At 41.0% G+C, this 18624-nt stretch overlaps 2 protein-coding genes across 3 annotated transcripts; both read right to left on the reverse strand.

The window, feature by feature from the left end:
* Positions 1-3680: 3680 nt before the first annotated feature.
* ssr4 (signal sequence receptor, delta) lies at positions 3681-8396 on the reverse strand. Its single transcript, XM_030733609.1, has 6 exons — positions 8211-8396; positions 7885-8003; positions 7720-7794; positions 5332-5421; positions 5133-5198; positions 3681-4121 (listed from the first exon to the last, which is right to left on the reverse strand). Exons 1-6 carry the CDS (start codon positions 8257-8259, stop codon positions 4017-4019), a joined length of 504 nt encoding a protein of 167 aa, XP_030589469.1. The 5' UTR covers positions 8260-8396; the 3' UTR covers positions 3681-4016.
* Positions 8397-10146: 1750 nt separating this feature from the next.
* LOC115783018 (rho GTPase-activating protein 4-like) lies at positions 10147-18268 on the reverse strand. 2 transcript variants are annotated; one of them, XM_030733606.1, is made up of 22 exons: positions 18216-18268; positions 16573-16656; positions 16261-16432; positions 15971-16133; positions 15705-15767; positions 15493-15621; positions 15280-15408; positions 14844-15065; positions 14646-14747; positions 14017-14187; positions 13788-13872; positions 13549-13576; positions 13352-13451; positions 13213-13273; positions 12857-12934; positions 12630-12758; positions 12426-12531; positions 11935-12162; positions 11793-11842; positions 11472-11700; positions 11343-11388; positions 10667-10843 (listed from the first exon to the last, which is right to left on the reverse strand). In XM_030733606.1, exons 2-22 carry the CDS (start codon positions 16634-16636, stop codon positions 10667-10669), a joined length of 2532 nt encoding a protein of 843 aa, XP_030589466.1. In that variant the 5' UTR covers positions 16637-16656; positions 18216-18268. The 2 variants fall into 2 exon arrangements, with proteins under 2 accessions (XP_030589467.1, XP_030589466.1); XM_030733607.1 differs by lacking the exon at positions 18216-18268 and having other exon boundaries at positions 10147-10843; positions 16573-16636.
* Between the last annotated feature and the right edge of the window lie 356 nt (positions 18269-18624).

Genomic DNA, 18624 nt, shown 5'->3' on the forward strand with positions numbered 1-18624 from the left:
TCAAGACCCCTCTGCAGACCTAATGATGGCTGACGCTCATTCCAAGACACCAGGAGGTCTAACTGGCCCCGACCAACTCCAGCGTCTGTGTTAGGAGAGAGCGTCATACTTTATGATGAGAGGAAGCAAGAAAAACAAGCTCCCCAATTTATCTTGTCTTCTTACAAAAGAGTTTCATTTGTCTTTTCTCTCTTCAAATACTTGTTTACATCCTCTTAGTGTTAAAACAAATGGTAAAGTATTTGGGGGAGTTTAAGACAAAATGTTTTTTTTTTCCACATAAAATCTATCTGCATTTATGGTTTTAACTTACAAAGGACGGGGTAGTTAAATGTAGCTGTTTTCTGGGGCTTTTTTTTTTTTTTTGCTAAATATAGCCACACTTTTATTCTATTGGCAGCAATTATGATTCTGCTGAAACACTCTCCCCATGGTCTGCGAGTGTTTACTGATTTAAAAGACGTTCTTTCTCCGAGAGCCAGAGGGATCAAGGTTAGCTTTTTATCACTTTCAGCCACCTTGTTTTCATTATTTTAAGTGTGGTTGTGTGCACACCTCAGCGAGACCCAGCAAATTGTTTTCTTCATAGTAAAAACAGGCATATGGATGGTGCCTGATAAAACGTCATCTACAAAATTTCTTTTTACGGGAGCGCATTTAACACGTTTCCACAGGATTTATGCACTCAGAAATGTTTTGTTTTGATGTGTCTTCTCCTTTTTAGTCTACAGTATTTAGTAGTTCTGGGCCAGCTACAAACAGTGCACACAAACACACACACACACACGCATGCATGCATGCAAATATGAGCAAAAACTGTGTACCAGAAATTGACCTCCTGATGTGAAATGTGGATGGGAAATTTAATATGATGGGGAAAAAGAAGGAATTTCCTCCCAAATATGGTTCCTTCTTTACTGTAACTGCATTGTCAGGCAACGCAAGGTGACAGTGAGTTATAGTCACTTGAAACACAGTCACGCTGTTTTGATTGTAGCAGCTTTGAATCTAACACCCCCCACTGCATGAACAAATCCATGAAAGAATCAGAAGAATAATTGTTATTGTAGTGAAGGAAGTGGAAGCCAGTGTAAAAAAGATACAGTCTGCTTTCTGATTATTGCGTTAGCCCCACAGTTTGTTGACCTTATTGTGCTTTGCAAAAAGTGTGACGAAGGAGCAGAAAAAACAATGCTTATGGCATGAAAAAGCCTGACTTCATGTGAAAATCATTTGTGCAACGCCGGTTTCCACATTGCTGAATCCCGCTAAGCCCATCGGAGTCTGCCGCTGGAGTCGGGTGTTTTACACACCTCTGTCAGGCCAGCTTTTCTCTGCCTCAGAGCACGCACACACACACACACACACACACACACACACACACACACACACACATTCCTCTATAGTTATTCTCGTTTCACAGCAAAATGTTTTGTCTCGGGTAATAATAATAAAGATGATTTTTGATAAAAGGCTTTGTATGCCTTGAGTTTAAAAACAAATGATGTTTTGCACTGGTAAATCAAGACTAAAAGCCTGGGTTGTATAATCATATAAATAGAAATGTGACTCTGAATTGTTTACACAACCTCGTAAATTAGTTTCTCAAACTGGGAAAAAAAAAACCAAACCTATAGAAAAACAATTTGTCATCGACAGAATAAATTGTGGCTTCCTGTGGGAGCATTCCTTTTGAAATGACATCTATCTCAAAATGTTTCAGTCCACATCAGCAATTATGGCCACTAATGTGTGGGCTGGAGTTACACACTTTGAACTCTATCACACAACAAAGAGAAGGAAGAGCTTCGCGTCAGCATCGACTCGCTGGCTTCTGTTGACTGTTTGTTTGTCCATTCTATTTATATCCCTCCATCCAGCTATCTCCCACTTCCCACAGTCCAATAGGTGACTCTGTGAGGGAACATCTGGACTCCTTCCAGCTCCTGTCGATTCTGAATTAACAACATCATAATGCCTTTCTTCTCTCCTTGTCAAGGTGCCAGAAGACAGAAGCACTTATACCACAAGTGTGTATGGGTAATGACAAAGCAAAAGAGAAGCGGTCAACAGAGAAACTTCCTCTGTTCTCTACACTGTACAGTATTTATGTGAGCAGCTCACTTTCCTCAAAGTTTACATTAGCCCTATAGGACTGAGTGAAAGGTTGCAATTGCGCTGCTTTTGTAGATGCAAAAGTGTCTTTCTGTGGGGTGAACAGGGAATGCAAAAACTTATTTAGGACACAGACAGAAATAGATAGGCTAAGTTTAAATTAGATCACATCAACATGACTTTCCCCTGAGCACCTATATTTTGTAAACTGGAGTGAAGTAGATGAGGGCATGGAGTTCATCATGCAACATATTAAATTACCTTCTACTGCTAAACCAGAACCAGTAGGAATCACATGTAATCTGCCTACGAGGTTGACTCAGCCTTCAGTCTCCAACAGAGACTTAAAAAGCAGCACGGAGCTGCCACAGTGTGCTCAGCTGGTGGCAATACACTCTGGGAACTTAAAAAGATAAATGCGAGCTACTGCAGTCCCTGCTCACAGAACAGCTGTAACATGTTTTCATTTTTGTGTCTGTTGTGAGAACATGTGACAGGACTCAAGCTGCTAATGTGCTGCTGTGTTTAACACGCTCCTCTCCTTCACTGTCGAGGAACCCCAGTGGGACAGCTCGGCCTCTCTTATGCTAACAAAAATAGCCATCATGTCCACTGAGAGTTCAGCCACAAACTCTAAGCTGAACATGTTTACAGAAATAAGGCAGTCATTTTTCACCAGCTTTCCAGTTACTTATGCACTCAGACTTAAAACTTTTCTGTTGGAACTTTAGGTGTAAATATTCCTGAACATTAATTCTTAGCTTATCAAGAGAGATTTGGGGTAGACTGCAACACTTGCGTGTACCCTTGGTTTGAGTGTGAGGCTGTGATTGGTGTGGCAACTTTCACCCGAGTGATTGGCTCCTGATTTGATAAGCGTCTGCTACCTAAAGAGCCAATTCACTCATCTTCCAACCAGCTGAAGCAAATGTGTGATGAAACTACTGACATGGTTTTCTTTTTTTATGTTACTTCCACAGATATTTTGGTTTGCTAATTTTGGGCAGGTTATCCTATTTATGTTTCTTTAGATAGATTTATTTTGGCCTCCAGTTACCCCAAAGCCAACTTGATTCCCTGTAGCTTTGTACATGTTGTAAAGTAAACACAGTAATTAACAGTCAGTTTTAAACATGTTTTTGGGGCTACTTGGAAATCAGGGAAGGTGGGACATTTTCGTGTGTCTCAGCCACCCATAGTACAACCACTTCAGTATGTGAGAGATGTGCTTAAAATGGTTGTGCCTTAAGTTCAGGTGACTAGTTGCAGCTCGTTCTAGACTGGCAAAAGCATCACAGATGACGTGTTGCTGTGGAATAAAAGACCTTCCCATCTGTCTAGAGAAAAAGGAATTTATAGAAGAGCTGATTATCATTGTACTACCACCAAACTCAAACTAAAACACGTCATTTATTCATTTTCCAGGAGAAGACATGTCCACTAGACCTGTTCAGGCCAGTCAGTGCAGCCACATTATTGACATTTCATTTGCATGGAAGCTTTAACCTCTGCAGCACAATCTGGTCGGAATGTTCCACTGTTTAAGCAGGACCGAGGATAGTACATGAGCTCTGTTTGATTTCTTTATTTGTAAAGTCCAGGTTTATTGGTCTGGTATCTCCAAAGAAAGAAACTGTTACAAAATTCCACCCATACTAAGAGGTCAATCTTGTGCCAAAATTCATCTTTACATTGATAAGACCGAAAGTACACAGACACAGTCTGAATATAAAAAAAAAAAAAAATACAAAGACTGCTACTTTTGCTCCTTTGCCCCCAAAGCAGATCAAGTGGCAAAATCCTGTTGGGTTGTCCCAACACTGGATGATGGATCATCGATTGAGCCCCATCAGAAATCAGTCTTTAATGATCCACTATTTAAAAAGCAATTCTGGATCCTTTTATGCTTGGATGGTGCTCTTTGCGCTGAAGGCCAAGTAGTAGACCAGGATACCAATGAGGGCAGCCACCACTTCAGTAGACACCCATGGGCCACTCCATGCACCCTGTAGTGAGGGGAGGGGGTGGGGGTATGAGAGAGAGCTAATCAGAAGAAAGTTGGCTTAAAGAGATGGTGCCTTAAAGGTAGGCAAGCTAAAACAGCTTCTTTAAGAGTGGATGGCCTGAGGGGCTGCACACAGGTCAATAAGAGACTAATAAGGATTATTTTTAAATGTGAATCACACAAAGCTCTCTAGCAAAGTCTTAGAGAAAAAATAAATATGGCACTGGAAATGAGCATAACATTAACATATGTTTGTTTTTTTTAATGACTACAGAAATTCCAACTATAAATCAAACACTGGACCCTTAAACTGCAACCATACAGGAAGTGATTTGCAGCAATGTGGTGAACAGAGACCATAGAAAGTCAATGACATTTGCTAATTTCAAGCAACAATGGGCAGAAAAATGCTGGCAAAATGAAATACGGGTCCATGAGTTCAACTCTTCTTAACTTTGAAGCGAGCAATTGAAGCTACTACCAATGAGAGCGCAGGATCCTGCTGACTGACGTATGACTGGGGAGTAAATAAATTAGAGGGTTACCTAGGCAATCACAGCCTGGAAAGTGTGCTAGCAACCAAACATACGCAACAAAGTGATGCACAATAAGCAAATTACTTCCTGTATGGATGGGACTTTAATCCAGAAAAATCCTGGTAGCTCCTCCTATATACTGTGCACAGCATATCTTACAATATTTCTGTCCGCCATGTGTACAAAAGTCCAGAATTCAATTGCCATTTGCTATTCTTTAAGCTTCACTGACTCCTAAGGAAAATAGTATGACTACTCTGCAAAATACAGGGCTGTACGAGCATGCAGTCATCTGATACTCTCTCTGAGTTTATCACTTCATTTGGCACCTTTCACACATGCCAAGACATCAAGTGATACTTATTAATGTATGCTCACTATAGCTGATATAATTTAAGAGTGTTTACTGACTTTTAATTTTCAAGATAACATGAATGCATTCAGGGGTTCAATCTGAGGTCCCATAAGAAACTCACCCTGTGGTCAATGTTGACAGAGAAGAGAGGCTGAATGGCATTTACATCTTCATTGTTTCTCTGGGCCTGGATGACAAATGACATGCACAGATTTAATTGTAATTGAAACATACTTGACTGAAAGCACAGCTCATTCCAAAACAAGCAGAGCTCAAGTGAAGGACACGATAAGCTGATCAACCAGGCATCAGACACCAACCTTGCGCAGGGCACTATAGGACTCCTCATCAAAGAATTTGACCTGATATGTTCCAGAGGTCGCCTGCTTGTGAGGGAGGCTCCAGGACACCTAATGGAAGAAAGTATGTGTTCAACAATGGCTGATTTTTTTCAATACTTTAAGTTTAAAAATATATCTAGATGTAAAATTTTGAATCTGTACTAAAAGGCAAGGATGTATTTTTATAGCCTGATGAGAAACGGGTTAGGGGTAAAAGAAAATGTCAATTTAAACTACTGTCTAAAAAAGTTGGAAGGCACAAGTATCCTAGTGATATCACTAGTCATTATTTGAAAAGACCAGCCTCATATGTGGAATCAACAATAATAATCCCCCCCTTTTTCTATATATATATATATATATATATATATATATATATATATATATATATATATATATATATATATATATATATATATATTATATATATATTATATATATATATATATATAAAAACACAAACACAAATCTCTCTCCTAAAGTCAACACACATGCAATCTTCCTTTTAGTTTGTATGTATGAACACAAAACCGACAACACAGAGCAAAGTTGAAAACCAGCCCAAAGAGACTTCAAAGCGTTCGTCACTGTGATCCTAATATAGAAATGCGTATAGGTAGAAATAGAGACTTCAGTGCTGCAGGCCTGTCTGCTCATCACTGCCTTTGTTACCTGCTGAAGTTCAGGGTCTGAATGATGAGCTGGGGGTCGGCATGTGCTCAGCATCATTCTGAGTTCTTCAGCAGCTTTGTGTTAGCATGCTGTGTGTGCAGAGGCTTGCAAAGAGCTAAAATTGTATTAGCGGCAAAATGCAGTTGTTTCTGTGATGGAAACAGTTTGCACTTTCGCATCATGCTCTTGTTCTGTTGTACAATGAAAAAGGTAATATCCTCAGCCACTGTCCTTCTCCTGGAACATTAACTAAAATCAGCTGATTGTAGCACAAGTGTGCAGGGAGAAGAATAGCATGCCTGATGACACCCCGCCCCCCGCAACCACTGAGCATGTGGATAACTGAAGAACCTTTGTAACGTAGGCAATAATGTAACTGTAATGTAATAACTGAATTTACTATGGTAAGATGTTACTGTACTAAATGTGACTGAAAAATGTAATGTGATTACAGTAAGGCCTGACTTCTGTGGGAAATCTCTGTAGAGCCTACAATGTAACCTACATAAATGGCCAGCATCATTGCCAGCATTTATGCTTGTGCTGGTGCATTATGTATTAATTGCCACCTACTTGTGTCCCACTATTTTACATACAGTGCTAACCACGATAGAAACAAATAAAATGCTGGGACCTTTTTCCCTCCTGGGTCCCCACTCTTTGTTGTGGTCAGTTTTTATTTTCTTCAAGGAAAAAACATATTTGTCCCTCAAGTTTTTCTATTTCTTTGTACCTTCCCGTAGGTCCACTCTGATAGTTTCAGCAAGCTCCCTAGAGGAATTTGCTGACATTTGTGAGTCCTAATCAATGCTATGATTATTATTCCTTATATTGAGATGATTGTTACTGTCTCACTGATAAATTCAAAAACTGTGGTGAAACAGTAGCAGGAAATGCACAGGAGGAATCGATGATAATGAACAGGCCAATCACAGTAGTTGCGGGCTGCGCTGGCCCAACATACAGTTACAATTCTAGGTCAGGTTACAACATAGGGTTTCGGAGGGGTTTGCGGTTACAATGTAACTATGGTGCTGATTTCCTGCTGAAGCATAAATTCCCAGTAAAATATTACTGCAGAACATATTGAACCCAACCACGGGTAAATGCTAGGTTCACTTTGTCTATAAGACAATCCCAGGCAAGACACAACCTTATCTGTCGTCTCTTCTTCACGTAGCCCATAATAAATATTGTTCAAGATCAAGAGAATACATCAAGCTCACCAACGCCAATACCTCTACTATTTTTGGCTGCAACCCCTTTTGTGTTGTAGCAGCAAATGACTGAACACTTAACAAGTACCCCCAAACTTGCAACTTGAACACCTCTTACTACTTTCAAGTTTAAACTCAAATAGATTATAGTTGATTGTTGCTCTTGCTGATCACCATGATCACATGAACATACATTCGCACACGCACACTTTCCTCTATAATTCACAGACGTCTAAGCATATATTCATACATGCGTACAATCTCTCACACACACACACACACACACACACATTACTTACCCTTCCCTCCCTTTTATTTTGATATGTTTATGTTCATGTGCTCTTATTTTTTTTTTTTTTGGACCTATTTCTACTGGAGTCTCTTGGCCAGGTCATGTTTGTAAATGAGAACTGGTTCTCAAACATTTTACCTGGTAAAATATAATAAAATCAAACAAAAAAAACACGTGAACCCATACCTGGTACTTTCCAACATCCTGCCCCCTGGTTACAGGGAACTGTCTTCCATTGACATCAGCATACAGTGTTACGCTCTGCAGAGGACAGAAATCACTGTGAGGGTTCCAGCAGCATCAGTACCCCATCGTGCTGCCTGCATTGAGATGTTGAAGGTGGACAGTTACCTGTGCTCCGTTGGCGCAGGTCAGGCTGAGTTCAACGATGAAGACGGACTCTGATGAGATGACGGCGTCAGAGGTGGTGTAGGCCGACGGAGTGATGACTGGATCCGTGCAGCTCTCTCCTGTCAGCACAGAAAGCAGAGCTGAGGTCAGCTAAAGTCTTGGACATCATCATCTGCACGGTATTTACAGATAACACAAATCTCACCATTCCGCCCTTCTTTGGCTACAAGCTTGTCAGCAGTGATTTAATTAATTAGCTACTAGCTAAAGCTGGTTAGCATTATTGGCTTATTAACCCCGGCACAACTCTTCCGGCGCGGACTCACCTGAGCAGGCGACCACCAGCAGCGCGAGGAAGGCGGCTATCCGGATCATGACGTCTTAGAGGTTGTTTGAGAGGTTTTGTGTTGTTCCTGAGCTCCAGCTGCTTCAGCGTGCTGCTCCTTCCAAATAGCAGAAAGGAAGACGTCCAACTCAGCTCCCCGCTGTAGCGCCTCTGCGTCTGCGCACCAATGACGTGGACTCTAAAGCCGCAGAGCACTCTGGGAAAGTACTCTCGCGACACGTCATCTGAACTAAAAATGGCCGGAAGTCAGTGAAGAGGAGATGGATGCAGCTAACCAGGAATAAAAGAAGAATGTTGGAATCAGTGTGTTTGATGTAGGATTTCAGTTTAGTCAGGAAAATGGGAAAGAAGCTGCTGTGTGTATATATATCATATAATTATTTATTTTTGGAACCCAAACCAACTTCCTACTCATTATTTATGGTTAATTAGTTAAAAAAAAAAAAAGATGGCAAAAAAGATTACAACATATAATCTAGGCGTATATATTCTTTCAGAGACATTTGAAGAGTCCTGAATTGAAACCTAAGCACAAAAAAGATTGAATTAGTATAAGTCAGAAAGCTTTTTAAAGTTTTTTTTTTTGGGGGGGGGGGGGGGGGGGGGGGGGGGGGGGGGGGTTTGTATTATACACATGAAGGTTTTATGGCCCAGGAATCACTGAAATTAAAACTTTTTTGTTGTTGTTTATTCATTTCAGATAAGAGTTTCCAAAATAAAAGCAAGATGACACTTCCTTCTACAAGGAGTGGTTCTTTGTAATGGCCTTAATTTTTTTAAGGGGGCACGAATCCCTTTTTTTTCAAGATGTGGATATTTTTTCCACAATCTCAAGCAGTGCACAGGCAGTCTATCCTGTGATTTAAACTCCTGACATTTTCCCCTGTGTCACAATTGCTATTTATATCATTAAAATTATAAACATTTATTTACATGGCTTAAGTAACTGATAGCTGAATATCAATTTCAGATATGAGGGTTTTCACTGAGTTTTATATAACTAGCTGGCATTATGTTTTCCTGTTCTGGAAGAATGTCACAAGGGTAAGTGTATAAATTGAAATTATAATGGAATAAAGTGGATTCTGTTATGGTCACAGGAAAGTGGATCAGCTGTTCACCCTTGCAAGGTTCGTTTGGTGGACTTGTAGAAGCCTTACAACAGTGCTTCTCTCCATCATTATAGAAAGGTTTTCAAGGTCCAGCTAGAGAAGACGTTTCCAACTGGGGAACCTCGGAGTTCTTTTTCTCCTCATTAGACATTTTGCGATTCTCTTGGGTTCAAAATCATGTACGGCATGCTTGAGCTACTAAGAAGCAACTGGATGAAGCCAGCTACTAGATGGTGCTTTGTTGATAAATGATGGACTGGTCCCTTCGCATTCAGAGTAAGTTGCTACCCCAACTAAAGAAGAGTAAGAACTTTTATTTCTTCTTTAAAAAAAAAAAAAAAAGAACAGGCCAGGCTTTTGGGCAGATTGAGCAGTAATGCAGATGTTGTACTGGACTAATTGCTTTACATTTCAACCCTCACAAGTTTCACTTAGTAATCAAAAGAATGACATTGCAAAAAATGTTTGCATTCATGCTTACAGATGGTGTAAGGAGCTTAGATGTAAGGAAGAGTTTTGGAGGATTTGGACTGCGTCTCCTTCAGATGGGAAAGAGCATCCTGAGCACATTTCACTGAAGGCTTACCCAGGGACATCCACAGGGTAGGACACCTGGGATAAACCCAGAAAACTGTGGAGAGAATACATCTCATCAGGCCTTCATATACTGAAGGACCCCCCAAGACATCTAGACAATATTGCATGGGAAAGGAGCATCTAGACTACTTTGCCTAAGCCTGAATACATTATTTTATGTACAAAATCCCAGGCTGAAGAAAAGAAATCCATGTTACATCCAGTACTTATTTAAATAAAGCAGTAAGACTAGACAAATTATTTATTTGGCATGTAGTTCAGATATACAGATAAATCAGAGTTTGATATAAGTAGGAATTGAAATATACAACGATCATGTTCACAGTTTTCTACACCGATGCTGTGGCAGCATCTCATTTTGAAAGCCATCTGGTGAAGAATGTAGAATAATGTCTGTACTGACTGGCAGCTGTTCAATATAAACCGAGAGATGCAAATATGAAAATTGCCTACAATCACATCTGTGCATTTCAAGTAACTCACAGTTTTGACACTGTACTGCAGGCCTGTGAAAATCTGCTGTACATGACATGTATGAGAGAACTGAGTTTGGAGCGCTTCTGTCGAGAGAAGCCTAAACCAGGCAAGGAGACCTCAGAGAAAGGATCTCAGGTTTCTAGAAATAGATGTGCTGAAAGCTACTGTCAGAGTCCTTCACGCTACACCTCAACTTTCATTTGTATCATCTCTCTCTTGCCCTGTGCGTCATGCGCTGGTGCTGATCCTCTCAGTCCTCTGAATCTGCCGATTTGAAGAGCCCCGCTCCTCTCCCCCTGCGCCCATCCTGCTTTCCTTTCTTCTGGGGAATCTGGACTGCAGGGGAGGACACAGTGGAGATGGGATCCTGCTGGTTTTGCCGAACCAGAAGCTCCTTGAAGACTGAGTCCATTTGGCGACAGACTTCCTGTAATTTAAAAATCAAAAATTGTGAATAAGAGAGGAAATAGGCAAAAGTGTCTATTTTCTCTACTTCTCAGTTCAAGAGTTTCTGATTCTGTCTGCTGTTCTTGTCAATTGCTAATAACACTCCATAATAAAAGCCATTTACTGAACACTACTCTGGGTTTCCTTGTTGTGATAATCTGACTAAGGGCTTCCTGCTGCAGTTGCCACTTAGTTCTTCTTTTTTGGTCATCAAAAAACATTTCTAAAAATGGACAGCTCAACCATTTTCCCTTTAGAAATGTACAGCAGAACATTTGCAAGTACAATGTGGCTCATTGTGTCCTTAAGCAACCTCTAATGTTGTAACATTTGCAGCTACAGACTCCGATTACTGTAAAAACCCTTCATTAATGGCTTGATTTAAAATTGCAGATGCCTTCTCGCAAAATTTTTATGCAGTGTTCTTTTGAAGGCATTAACTTACAAACCCTCAATACAATAGGAGGAACAAGACACACCTTGTCCACTTGAAGGGCTATATCCTCAGATGAGCGTCGTTCGTATCTGTATGCAGAAGAAGAGGTCAGTCACTAAATGAGTATGTTTTACTCAAAACACGGTCAGGTAGCTGTTGTTAGGTTACTTACTCTCGCCCATAACAAGGAGAGGGCATCCTCCTTGGCTTACATTGCTGCCCGACAGGAATCTGTAGCATGTACTTTCCACCTGAAATGAAACCACCCCCTCCTGGTACAGCTGTTAGTCTGCTGCGGTCTAGGGCGCCGCTGCTATTGGCTCTAGGACGTTCTCCTTTTTTCTGTGCTGCTGCTGCAGAAATGCTTGTTCTGTTGTCAGCTGAGAAGCCTGTTTCTGAATCTGCAGCAAAGCAAATGTTTACATGCTTCATTATTTTTCAAAGACATCATTATATTTTTAATGAAGTGATGAACTGAAATAGTCAAACTTACCATCTTTGCTAGGGGTGCATTCAACTTCTACATCATCAGCAATAGTCTCACTGTGAAGTAAAGACCATCATGTAATCATTCCACAATACTTTTTTTTTTTTTTTTGGTCTATGTTATGTGAATTTATCATTTTTCACCATACCAGTCATCAAGTTCTAGTGTCATGCATTTCTCATAAACTGGTCCTGGTACTTCACTCTGACTGGGAAAGATGCTTTCTTGCTGAATGATGATGCCCTTCACCAAAGCATTGATCTGAGGCTGCAGGGTCACAACATCATCATCCTGAGCCCCTCTTATCAGGCTCGGGCCAAAACACACAGCCAAATTGTAAGGCTGCATCATGTTCTCGTCACTATACTGAGACACACTGAAGGCAGAGAAAGAAAAAGAAAGGCATGCAATGAAAAAAGAACAACTAAAATTGGCCATTATTTCCCCCCACTTAAAAGGAAACCTTGCCAAAAAAAAGCACACTGTTGCAAGGGCAAAACAAAGGAATGTAGGAGCGCTCTGAGAGTAGCTCCCCCTGGATATGAGCTTTTCTTGGTCCCATTTCTTCCTAGCCAGAAACATTTCCTGTGTTTTGTGTGATTTCTTTACCACATTCAAGTCACAGGTAAAAACACTCACTGCTGAAGGAATGCAAAGAGGTATCTCATGACGATGATAACGGGCTCGGGGTAGGAAGAAATGACAGCTTTCAGCTGAGCTGCTCGCTCCACCTCATTCTTTATTTCTGGGGAGGAAAAAAGTGATAAAGGTGATGAAAGAAAGGAGATTGCTGTGCATCTTTAGCCAGGCTGATTATATCCACATGTACACAAGCACACTCACGGGCATGCTCCAGGAGCTGATTGGTGCTGTCAAGGGGAAAGAGTGGATTTTCTAAACCTCTGAAGTAGAGCTTCAGCACTCCAGCCACAGAGTCCAGGTCATACCTCACCTCAGCCAAGGGGTCCTCTCCTGCAGGGGAAGCCCATGGCACACTGCCCCACATTATTAATGCTCCATGGAGAGTAGAGCTATGAGTTTGAACTATTCTAAGAAGCACACAGACCTACCTCGCTCAAAAGCATCCCTGAGATTATTGACCTCCACCTGTGACCCTGGCACTCTAAATATCCCTTCATGGTGGAGACCTGATGGGCAGACAGATTATTGCAATTTTCCAATAGTCTAAAATAAGTGAGAACTTTTATATTAGATTGTATAACATTTCAATCACTGTTTGCCACAGCTGCTTTCAAAGACAAGAGGCTAGAAGTATGTATAGTACCAGTCAAAATCTTGGACACACTCACCTATTATATCAATGGATGAGTGTGTCCAAACTGGTACTGTACATGATATTCTTTGTGCATTGAAGAAACAAATGTACATCTGTTGGTTTAATGCCCCTTCAGCCTTTAAGACTCACCATTGAGGTTGATGTAGCGAATGCAGCTTTCCACAACAACTGGAATCTGTTGTCCTGATGCCTGAGAAAGAAAGAGAATAAAATTTCACTGACTCATTCTGAGTCCAAAGAAAAACCAATCAATCATGATAGTCGCTACCTTTATGAAGGACACCATGTCTCCATTGAAAAGTTTTTGGTTGTGCATCAAATTGGCACTTGAGTGATTCTTTCTGGCCCGCATGGACTTTCCAATGTGTCTGCAGAATGACATACAATACCATAATAAATAAAAATAATGACTCCGTGACAAAAAAAAAAAAAAAAATATATATATATATATATATAAATTCGTACCGGGACTGAGGTTCTTTTGATATTTCAGCTGGCAAGAGAAAAGGAAATTTAACAGAGATGAAAAGAACCATCTGGTTTAAAAAGGAGAAATACTCTCATGGCAGTGTTTGGTGGCTTTTCTCAAAAAAAAGGAACATTTTAGCATTCAGTAATAACCCAGAGCACCACAGCTGTTCTTTTAACATGACACTGAGTCAACAATTTGCGGTATTGTTACGTGAGAAATGAAGAAGTAATACCTTTTTCCACAGCCTCTTTAAGCAGATCATGTTTGGCTTGTAGTTTAGATACCAGAGAGCTGCCAACAAGGTAGTCCTTTACTTTCTGTAAAACAAATCATAAGACCAGCTCACATTATTAGGTGTCATCAACAGTCACTTTGATTCACAGAAGAAAAAAAAAAAATCATTATTCTATTCTCAAAATTTTACAGCTACTTAAAGAAGAAGAAAAAAAAGACAGACTCACAGTGAAGTAGAGGCATTCTATTTCCTGCAGGTTGGCCCGTCGTCGAGCAACACTGGGCTTCATTGTCAGATTTTCAGTGCTGCCTTCCTGAGATGAACCACTATTAGGCTCCAGATCTTCACTGATGCCCTCCAGCAGAGAAGACTGGGCCGTTGACATGCTCTTATTAGCCTGTATGAGAGCAGAAGAGATGAGAGGTGACCTACAGCTGATGGGTGTACTGTACGAGTCAGGCCGGAATATTGAGGACTCTGATGTATACTCTGGCTGGACATTTGTCTATACTGCGTAGAATACCAATGTCTTAAATATTATGCCACTTTCAAGGGCTGTCAGAATTGCTGAGATTAATGTGAAATGTGTTACAAACTGAAATCATGTGAATTATTTTTTTAAAAGGGCTAAATAGAGTAATGAGGAAGGAGTTCCTGCTTCATATCAGTATACTTTTGCTTCTTCATCACTTTTAAACACTTCTCCTTATTAAGGTTGTTAAACTTTATCACTTTCAATAAAATTAGATTAAGGAAATAAGACCACAATTTGACAGACTATTTGCAGCCTTGCATATTTCCAGCATATTGTAATGAGCAACTATGGGATGTGTGATTTTTTAATTTTATTTTTACCTCCTCTGTTTCCTGGGTGATGACTTGCAGTCGTGTTTGTATCTGTTTCAATCGCATCTCCAGATCGCATCTCATCTCACACTCTGCACTAACCTCAGTGACCTGTATCACAAGGAAGTATAGATGTGCACCACACACTTAAAAAGAAAAAAAAAAACAAAACAACCTTCTTTTCCATAATTTACTCAAAATACACACCTGGTCTCCATCATGGGGCTGATAGGGGAAGCGAAGGGGCATAGAGAAGGCATTGTAGTTGTCCTGCAGGAGGATGTCTCTGTCCCGGCTCTGCTCCAGTCTAGACACGGACTCCTCGATTTGCTGCAGACCTGTGCTCAGGTTATCCTGGGCCTTCCACCGTCTAGACAAGTAGGCTTGCATCACCTGGCCCAAAGTGATGTGGTAACCTGTATCTGCGCACTGGAGGAGAAAACATTTTGGATCATTTAATTAATTTAGGTGCTTTCAGATCATGAAGTCTTTGTTAAACATTATATTCTACAGCATTTTTAAAGGTTCTTGTTTGGCCCAGTGGGTCTATGTGGTCTAAATGACTCCAAGAGGGGGGTAACAATCACCTTGAGTACTACACAGTTTCTGTATGCTGAAAGGAGAAGGCAACCGATGCACTCACATCAATGAGAGTAGTGATGTCTTCCAGGTAGTACTTATTCATGGAGGAATTGGCTGCAGCCAAGTTCAGGAGGTACTCGTTTCGGGCCTTGCTGCACTTCAGCTGTATTTCTTGCACTTTGCCTTGTCTCTACACCACATAAACATCATCAGGAAGAAATTAAACACCCACATGATATATGAATGCAGATTTTTTTTTTTTTTTTTACATTACCTTTTCTATCAGCCTCTCTAGTTTTTTAGTTGCACTCTGCTTCTGCTTTTCCTCTTGCTTCTCTGCTTCCCTCAGCTTCCCCTCTGCACACATGTATTCTGTGTGGTACTGGTAGTATGTTCGCCACGCCTGCACACAGGCACAAAAAGCAATACTTTCCTCTGCATGTTTAGGAAACGGAAAGTATTTGGTGTGGTTGCTTTCTCACTTACAGTCTGTAGCTCTGTGGTAACCTTGAGCAGTCCATCTTGTAGCTGAACACAGATGTCTTTACTCTGGAAAACACAGCATAGAGACAAAATATCAGAAAAGTGAGATGGCGCGGCACAGAAAGGACACAGTGACCCAACAATGTACTTTTAATATCAATATGTCAAAGGTAATACTGATGGTGAAAGTGAGAATTGGAGAGAAATAATACTGCAAGATTATGTTGCTTGCATTGCAGAAGTGCTTGACAGAGTGGTTGCAGTATTACCTTCTTTGCAAGGCGTTGCGTGTACTCCATGCAATGTGAGAGAGGTTGGGTGAGGAAGTTGCTGCAGCTTTCACTCAGTCCATTATGGTCCCTACTTTCTTGGCGGGTCTGGGTCAGCAGAGTGAGCCATACTTGGGCCACTGAGTTACTGCTGGTCTCCTTCCTGAGCAAGTCATGCACGCAGAAGAAATTAAAAATTAAAAATTTTTTTTTAAAAAAGGACACAAAGTCTGAAAGACTGAAATTACTTCCTATGTGGTTTAGTATGTTATGTGCAGGATTGTAATTACCTCTTGACCCTTGATGTGAACCTTTCAGCTAGTTTTTCAAGGGAGCGGGCATACTCGCTTTCAATCTCACCCCGTCGCCGCAGGTAGTCTGTCAGGTCTTGCAGCTGTTGGCTCTTCTGCTCAAGTTGCGAATCCAGTACCTTTAGCTGGTCCACAAGCTGACAGCGAACCTCTGAAAGAGACAGAAACTGTGGTTGAGAAACAGATTTTGCAGAGGTTCCCCCCTCCGCAAAGGAACATGTGTTGATCAGTTAAGATGAGATAAAGAGGGTGAGGTTTTCAGCACGGCACAAACAGCAACGGGTCTTTTACCTTTGATCTGTATGTCGTAGTCCACCACACTGACCCTCTCCTTCCGTTTTACATGGGAAGTCATTGTTACACCAGCTGGGAATTCTGTATAAACACAGTGAATGCTTAACTTTGTTATCTAGTATGAAATATCAGCTCTGTTCTGTTCCCTCTGACTCTCAAACAAGCATAGCCTTATTTGTGGATATGCAAACTGATTTGTTCCTTTTGCAGGAGAAAGCCTACTGCTGCATTGCCTCCCTACAAACTTTAATACTCTCTGTGCTGAACCTCCCCTCCAGTAGACCCTGTACACTTCCTCTTGAAACACTTGTAGAGATGAAAAGAGCATGTTCATCTTACTGTAACACATCTTTTCAAAGTGGCCACACTCGGCTGTGTTTCCCTGAACGACAGGCAGCTAGAAAGCCGGTTGGCATGTGTTGCTTGTTGCACCGGGCAAACTGCAGAATTGCACAAGGTGCAAAAAATAGCTCTACCAGCATCTCGGCTCCCCTAAATATAGGACGAACCACACGGCATACAACTGTGTGGGGATGTTTGTGCTCAAGGCTACAGGTGGTTTCATAAGAAAGAAAAAAAAAAAAACTTTACTGATGTGCTCCAAGTATAATCTGCATTTTCAACAATAAAGCTTTAAATGTTTCTCCCTTTGACTTTTACAGTATGTCTTGGGTGAATGAGAATCTTGGCAGGCTAACTATCTTCCAATTCAGGCTGAACATGGCAGGACATGTTTAGCTGAGACTTGGCTTTACAATGAATACACTTAAAAAAAATGTTTCTGATCATTTTTGGTTTCAGTTTCAAATTTTATGGCTGAAACTACGTGAAAGGCCTGTTCTCAAGAGAACAGAAAGATGAGAGTGACTGGAACTTGACAGTTCTCCTGACAGTTAAACACATGACAATCTGACAGCTTAGTTACTGATCTTTGCAAAAGACTTTCCAATATTAATGGAAATTTAATGCAACTCAGAAAGAGGAAGATTGGGGTGTTTTCTTGCTGGATCATAGGCCTTTGTACACAATCAACATACATTCTCTCCATTTCTCCCCCCTCAACTTCCCTTTTTTTTGAAAGCCAAACTTCACTCATCAGCATTCTCTTTAGCTGAAATGTGCACTCGCCCAACTGAGACGTTTACCAGCTGACCTGCTAAAATGACTCTGCTGCATTTCAGGATGCCCCAAACTCCCTGCAGAAAGGAGTCTAAATTTTCCAGCCTGTGTCACCCTTTTCCATTAGTCCTTTCATTCTTTCTCTATGCCATCAGCTAGTGAATCACCACCTCCCACCCTCACAACCTGCCGCAGTATTTCATTGAGGATAGTCTTAACCTTGCTGCAACTGTAGCTTTTCAGTTCCTGTTTTAGTAAGGTTGCTTTTTGTTTGTTTTGCCCGTTTTCGGTTTTTACAAGGACCAACAAGATGAGGCTGCCATCGCTATGAAACATTAATCATCTTGTAGGGTTTCTCTGTAGCCAGTAACAACATGAAATAATCAAGCAAAGCAATCTTTAACAGCATGACAGCATGCGCCTTTTAGTACAAAAACATGTTTGTGAGAGTTAAACTGACTAACAGTCCTGATTTGGTGATACAGGAAAATAAATAGTGTCATACATCCAGAGAGTCATACCTGATGAGGAGCTGTCCTGACTGGCCTCTTCTCCAGACTGAAGCAACTAAATGATGCCAGTTAATAGCACAGTAACTGTTTCACCTCCCCCTCACATTGGACACGGATAGATGTGGGTGGAGTGGAACTCATCTCTGACTCTCTCTCTCTCTCTCACTCACACTCACACACCCCCCTTCTCACTCACACATTCAGTTTGAGCCATCAGTGTGTGACAGTGTATGTGTCGTGTGAAAACCTTTTCTAGTCAAGCCCTTCCTCTCTCTTTCTTGCTGACTCTTGAGCCCCACATAGCAGACTTTCAGTCCAGTCAAACACCAGCTGTTTTCACTGATTAGTCCCTCCTCACTGGTTATTTGCCAGTTACTGAGTGAAATTAGCTGCACTGAGCTCAGTTCAGTTGTTTGGT

Source organism: Archocentrus centrarchus, chromosome 7 (genome assembly GCF_007364275.1).
Source record: "Archocentrus centrarchus isolate MPI-CPG fArcCen1 chromosome 7, fArcCen1, whole genome shotgun sequence".
Taxonomy (NCBI): Eukaryota; Metazoa; Chordata; class Actinopteri; order Cichliformes; family Cichlidae; genus Archocentrus; species Archocentrus centrarchus.